Below are 7,238 nucleotides of genomic sequence, written 5' to 3'. Positions count from 1 at the left end.
AGTTCTCGAGGGTAGAGTATTCAACCCAAATTTATTGATTTGACATAAGGGGAGCCAAAGAATATTCTCAAGTATTAGCATCTGAGTTGTCAATTCAACCACACCTGAAAGACTTAATATCTGCAACAAAGTATTTAGTAGCAAAGTAGTATGGAAGTAACAGTAGCGGTGGCAAAAGTAACAGTAGCAGTTTTGTAGCGATCGTAACAGTGGTAACAGAAAAGTAACGTAGCAAAGATCCATATGAAACGAGCTCGTAGGCAATGGATCAATGATGTATAATTATGTTGGATGTAATTCCTCATGCAACAGTTATAACATAGGGTGACATAGAACTAGCTCCAATTCACAATGTAATGTAGGCATATATTCTGAATATAGTCATACATGCTTATGGAAAAGAACTTGCATGACATCTTTTGTCCTACCCTCCCGTGGCAGTGGGGTCCTAATGGAAACTAAGGGATATTAAGGCCTCCTTTTAATAGAGAACCGTACCAAAGCATTCGCACTTAGTGAATACATGAACTCCTCAAACTACGGTAATCACCGGGAAGTGTCCCGACTATTGTCACTCCGGAGTTTGCCGGATCATAACACGTAGTAGGTGACTATTAACTTGCAAGATAGGATCAAGAACTCACATATATTCATGAAAACATAACAGGTTCAGATCTGAAATCATGGCACTCGGGCCCTAGTGACAAGCATTAAGCATGGCAAAGTCATAGCAACATCCTTAGAACATAATGGATACTAGGGATCAAACCCTAACAAAACTAACTCGATTACATGGTAAATCTCATCCAACCCATCACCGTCCAGCAAGCCTACGATGGGATTACTCATGCACGGCGGTGAGCATCATTAAATTGGTGATGGGGGACGGTTGTTGATGATGATGGCGGTAGATTCCCCTCTCCGGAGCCCCGAAAGACTCCAGATCAGCCCTCCCGAGGAAGATTAGGGCTTGGCGGCGGCTCCATATCGTAAAACGCAATGAATCCTTCTCTCTGATTTTTTTTCTCCGCGAACGTGAATATATAGAGTTGGAGTTGAGGTCGGTGGAGGTCCAGGGGACCCACGAGGCAGGGGGCACGCCTCAGGGGGGTGGGCGCGCCCTGCACCCTCATGGACAGGGTGTGGGTCCCCCTCTGGTGATTCTTTCGCCAATATTTTTTATTGACTCCGTGGAGTTTCAGGTCATTCCAAGAACTTTTATTTCTGCACAAAAATAACACCATGGCAATTCTGCTGAAAACAGCGTCAGTCCGAATTAGTTCCATTCAAATCATGCAAGTTAGAGTCCAAAACAAGGGCAAAAATGTTTGGAAAAGTAGATACGTTGGAGACGTATCAAGCCGCACCAATCACCGGGGAAGATGATGTTGTGCGCCGCTGGACGCACCACCGCGGACGGCCACCACGGGACAGATCACCGCCCACAGCACCGATATGCAACAGTTCACACACTTTTTTTTGAATCTAAAATGTTTATCACCGGCGTGGAGCTCTAGATACATACGACTCATAGAGAAAAAACCTGTGGCGTGCAACCTCCCTGTGTGACACTAGTAATCTTTGGTTGGCAAGTTTCTGCGTGGCACTGGCTAGTGACATTCGTTACAGTTGGCATACCACTAGTACTGACTAATTAGTGATGCACCCTGGTTGGCGTCATGCCACAGGTATATTCCCATGTCACCAGTGGCGTGCAAATTTGCTCGCACGCCACTAATATAGAAATCCTATAAGGAATGATAAAAACCCATCTTCCGCTATAGTCTAATTGACGGCGGATGGCAACCGCCTAAACCTTCATGCCCTTGCGCGTGCTAGCCGTCACCCGTGGATAGCCTGCCTCGCCGCCGTCCACGCCTTGTCACAGGCAGCCCCGTTTGCCCGTCATGTCGGTGGCTGTATCATCGTCGACCGCCAACCCCTCCCACCTCACCTCATCACTGACCGACACCGTCACCACTTCCTTGTCGCTATCACCACCTTGACGCCGCCAGCCCGCCTCACCACCGTCATCAGTGTCTTCTATTCATGCAAGAGAGAAAGCGAGAGATTAGAGACTGACAAGTGGGGCTTATATGTCAGGCTAACTATAGGAGAAGTTGTATTGGGATCTCTTACCACAACACATCTATGAAACCTAATAAATTTATTGAGAGAGCTCCAATAAACACTAACAATAACATGGGAAGATTTTTCAGAAGCTGTTGGCTATTCTCTAAAAGGGACCATCATAAAATTCATAGAGTTGCAAAGTTCAACTGTTGTTGAAGTGTATAAAAATTGAAATGTTAAATTTTAGTATACTAGATATTTAATGCAGCTAAGGCAATTTCAATGGTTGTGCTTCTTTTAATGCTACTTCAGTATGTCTTTCCAGGAAAAGACGTGCGTGTCTTTCTAAGAAGAAATATCCCGCGGTCATGCAGATGGTGTGGCGTACGTAGTCATCGCGCGTGTGTCAAGGTCCAGCTTGCTTTTGTAACAGCAAACATCGTGCACGTAGAATCCATTTTCAAGAGACCGGCTCAACCAGCCTACATGCTCTGCAAAGATTTCAAGCTACTGCTGATTGTACATACATAAGGCGTACATTTTATTTTACGAGAAGGATTAAATCTATTATAAAAAGATTCATCGGAAGTACAATACACTTCAAACATAATAAAAATTTCATTAGATCCATGGAAAATCAATTCCAATTTCTAGCTCGTTAAGTGATGCTGCTGATTGTAAATGTAAATGTAGTACAGCAGATCGGGCAGCGGACTAGTCTTCAACTCCTTGGGATGGTGCGGGCTCGGAGAGGCCGCTTCATGACCGTGGTGAACTCCAGTACCTCGGTCATGTCCACCTGCTCCCCGTCCGCCGGCGGCAGCCACTCCAGCTCCCTGACGAGGCCCGCCACCAAGTAGGTCACGTGAAGCATGCCGAGCGCGTACCCGGGGCAAATCCTGCGGCCGGCGCCGAACGGCATCATCTTGATCTCCTTCCTCCCGGTGATGTCCACGTCGCACCCCTCGCCGCCGTCCAGGAACCGCTCCGGGTGGAACTCCCGCGCGGCCGTCCACACCGTCTCGTCGCGCCCCACCTCCGCGATCAGAACGTTCACCTCCGCGCCCTTTGGCACCTTGTAGCCGCCGATCTCCGCGCCGTCGCTCTGCACGCCGTGCGGGATGAGGAAGTGGACCGGCGGATGCAGCCGCAGCGCCTCCAGCACCACCGCGTTCAGATACGGTAGCGCCTGAAGGTCGCCCTCGCTTAGCTCCGGCTTGCTCCTTACCTCCTCGTAGACCCTCGCCTGCATTTCGGGGTGGTTTACCAGCTCTGCCATGATCCACTCCAGTACGGTCGCCGTGCCGTCATTCCCGGCGCTCAAGAACTCCGAGCACATGCTGACCACCTCGTCGTCCGTCAGCGGGCGGTCGCCCTCCTCGGGCACTCGCAGCGCGAGGAGGGAGTCGGCATAGCATGGCGCCGGCGTGTCGTCGTCCCGCAGCCGCCTGGCGCGGATCAGCGGGACGAAGATCTCGCACAGCCTCCGGCGCACGGCCATGTGCGCAGCCCACCGCTTGCGGAAGAGCCTCTTGGTGAGGGACGGGAAGAGGTAGAAGATGGGGTAGCTGAGAATGCTACGCACAATCCACAGCTGCAGCTCCTGTATCTCGTCCAGCACCTCCGGGCCAAGCCAGGCGCCAAAGCTCATGCACACGATAAGCTCGAACATGGCGCGACGGAACAATGGCCTCACCGTGACGGGCCGCGAGCCTGCGACTGCGAGGAGGTCCCTGACGAGCCCGTCGCGTGTCCGCCGCCTCGCCGGCGCGAAACGGCTGACACGGGCCGGGTGCAACATCACGGTGGCGAGGTTGCGGCGGACGAGGCGCCAGTAGGGACCGTAGGGCGCTGCATTGATGTTGCGGGCGCCGGAGGTGAACAGAAGCCCGGGCTGGAAGATGTCCGGGCGGTGGGCGAAGGTCGCGCCGCTCTGGACGAGGACACGGTGAGCGAGGTGGCGGTCGGAGATGAAGACGAGCGGGCGGAATACGCGCACGGAGATGACTGGGCCATGGCGCGCGTGCAGCTCGCGTAGGAGCTGAGGAAGGTCAAAGATGGACCGCCGGAGCGCCAAGAACTTGACCAGGAACAGCAGGGCCGGCGGCCCTGGAGGGAGCTCCTTGCCTTTTCGATGGCTATGCAGGATGAAGATGAGAGAGAGGGTGCTGAACAGGAGCAGGGATTGCCATGGCCAGCTGGTGAACTCCATTATTGAAGCTCAGGATCTGACATTGGGCTCTGGTGTGGTCTGTGTTTTAGTGTAAGGGCGTCTTCAAGACTTCAACATTGCCCCACAAACTGGGCACCGCACACTGTCCGCGGACACGAATGCCGCAGGCCATCCAATGCTATCCGCATACAATCCACAAGTAAACTAAATTTGAAATTTAAATTTGTCAGAGAAAGTGCACGTCGGATCTCATAGCAGCGCTGGATCACATAAAAGGCAAGTATGCTTAATTTTTACTTGCTCGGTCACGAAAGAATACAATTCAGTCAGTCCGTAATTTTTTTGGGATTTTCTGCCCTGTCGAATAGCCAATCCAAGCCTCCACGCTCAATCTGCAGTCGCTACCATCTCAGGCGACCCCTGCCCTTCTCCGTTGCGTCCGCCCTCCAACTTAGCCTTCTGCCATTGCAACATCTTGAAATGGACGGCTTGCACGATCATCCTTTGCGTCCTCATCTAAATTCTTCATCTTCAAGGTGAGCATCTTCGCGTCCTCCGAAGTTGGCTGCGATCTCCACCTTCTTCTCCTCGAGCATGACCTTCTTCTCTTTGAGCATGACCTTATTCTCTTTGAGAGCTTCGTCTTGATTGCCGGATTCCTCATTTCCGGGCGAGCATGATGCTAGGATCCTCCACAATCTCTGTCTCCAACAGGTACTCCTCTGGATCCATGCATCGGAAGTGGGAGGGGAGAAGAGAGTGGCAAAAAAGACAAAAATTGGGTGAGGAGCGGCGATATAAAAGAACAGAGTGGACATTTTGCCACGGAAACAGTGCGACCAGCTACAAAAGCGTAGGCTCCGCCTCAGTTTTGAGTCGGTCGGGGCTGTCCGAGTCCTACTTGGCTCTTGTCCATACTCCCAAAAAGCCCCCCACGCTTGGTTCCGGTCAGCGGGAAAATTATGGCCCGGACTACGATGCATGACGATAAGGATTGGTGTTGGATGACTTGCAGGGTCCAAACAACTACGTCCGGATAAATATGGGGGGTTTAAGGTTTGACGTGGGAGATGCCCTGGCACCTCAATTGCAGTTATATGAGTACTGCACTCCACTGTACTCTGAGTTTATGGATTCTCCTGAACTCATATTTGGTAGATGGATCGTCATAAGGCATGGTACACTACAGGAAAAATTATTGTTCCTTGGTATGTCCGGGTGCACCGAGCGTAAATTATTAGATATAAAAATATATTAAAATAGAGTGAATTTTATCCAAATACATTGTGATTTTTAATATTATCAGCGTATTATGTACTTCTTCCATTCTACTATAATGTAGTTCATATAGATATTTTAAAAAGTCAAACGTCACAAACTTTGATCAAGTTTGTGAAGAAAAACATTTACGTCTACAATGTCAAACATAGTTTTATATATAAAGTTTACAAAATTTAACTTTTCTATACATACTACATTATAAAATGGAGGGAGTATTATCTATGACTCCCTGCATCCTAATATAAGTGTCGTGAACTACATTTATTTTGGGACGGAGGGTGTATTATATTACTATTAAAACAAGAGATAACAAACCATCACCCTGATGAACATAAATAAAGTTATCTAATCCCTTGATTAAGTATAATGATTGAGATTTAAACTAGAAGTTAAAAAGTGAAAGCGAATTTGTGGGTTGATATATAAATTGAAGCACAACAAGTCCTTCAAAATACAGCGCTTGGATTTGCATCCCATATGAACACCTAGCAAACCAGCGAAGATACCTCAAAAATATGTGGGTTGATAGACATATGACATCACGGTGGCTGATGTAAGCAAGGAAAGATCATGCGAGCATGTGCAACATGTGCGAGAGCTTTCAAGAAGACTGAGGATGCTGCATGCATCTGACAAAACTTTTTACCAGAGAGACACAGGGCGTGAGACGGTGAAAGAGACTGAGCATGCATGTGACAATAGTTTTTACCTGAGACACGAGGCGTGAGGGAAGAGATAGACGTGTAACCAAATACGCTTTGACTCTCGGGTGAAGGTGCACCTAAAAAAAGAATTATTAATTCAGAAAAATAAAAAAAATTGGGAAGAAACTTGACCTCTCGTATAAAAAGTTTTGCTAAGAAAAAAAATCCCATCAACTTCAGGGAAAAATCAAATTTTCCAGGACAAAAAAGCGTGACTAGTAACTTGTGCAGTGTTGATTTTGTTTTTCCACCCAAAATACAATGAAAGTCTTTTTTTTTTGTCATTCCATGGTGAAACTTTTTATATGAATACAAAAGCAGGTCAAGTTTGTTCCCCAAAGTTTCATATTCCCGCCGTTTTACTTCACATATTAGTTTTGTCTCGAGCCAAACTTTCTAAACTTTGACCAAGTTTATACAAAAAATTATTAACATGCACAATACCAAATCAATACCATTAGAATCACCATTCAATATATTTTCATACCATTTATATTTGTTATTATGGAGGTTTATACTGTTTTCGATAAACTTGGTCAAACTCTATAAAGTTTGACTTAGTTCAAATCCAATATGACTAAATTTTTGACTTTGATTTTTTATTTTCCCATATAGGGTGCACCTACACTCGAGAGCCAAATGTGCTTTGTCTTGGGTGGAGTATTAGCTATATATGCAGCTGAATAACGCTCTATGGATTTATAGACGTGATACTCATATGTTCATTAGGCCATGAATATTTTGGCTGCCACGACTTCCATCAATCGGCGAATGCCCGTGCGTCCTGGATGCGGGATACGTCATCATTTTTGAAGGCCAATGTGAGTGTGGCTTCCATTTATGGGCAGGCGACCGTTGATATATGGTTGAAGTACTCAAGGGAGGAGGAGAGGCGGGTGCGATCGACGACTAATTAAGCCTTGCGGTGTGCATCGTCCTCGACCCACTCGAAGAGGTCCCACGCCCTCTCCCAGAGATATCTCTCAATGCGGTCCTCTTTGGTCTCG

General features: G+C 47.7%; 1 protein-coding gene across 1 annotated transcript; it reads right to left on the bottom strand.

The window, feature by feature from the left end:
• Nucleotides 1–2,710: 2,710 nt before the first annotated feature.
• On the bottom strand, nt 2,711–4,355 carry LOC119367331 (cytochrome P450 89A2-like). The gene has a single exon (XM_037632876.1). It carries the CDS (start codon nt 4,283–4,285, stop codon nt 2,795–2,797), a length of 1,491 nt encoding a protein of 496 aa, XP_037488773.1. The 5' UTR covers nt 4,286–4,355; the 3' UTR covers nt 2,711–2,794.
• Nucleotides 4,356–7,238: the final 2,883 nt, after the last annotated feature.

Source organism: Triticum dicoccoides, chromosome 2B (genome assembly GCF_002162155.2).
Source record: "Triticum dicoccoides isolate Atlit2015 ecotype Zavitan chromosome 2B, WEW_v2.0, whole genome shotgun sequence".
Taxonomy (NCBI): domain Eukaryota; kingdom Viridiplantae; phylum Streptophyta; class Magnoliopsida; order Poales; family Poaceae; genus Triticum; species Triticum dicoccoides.
The sequence above is the reverse complement of the archived record's forward strand: the minus strand, read 5'-3'. Positions and strand labels throughout refer to the sequence as shown.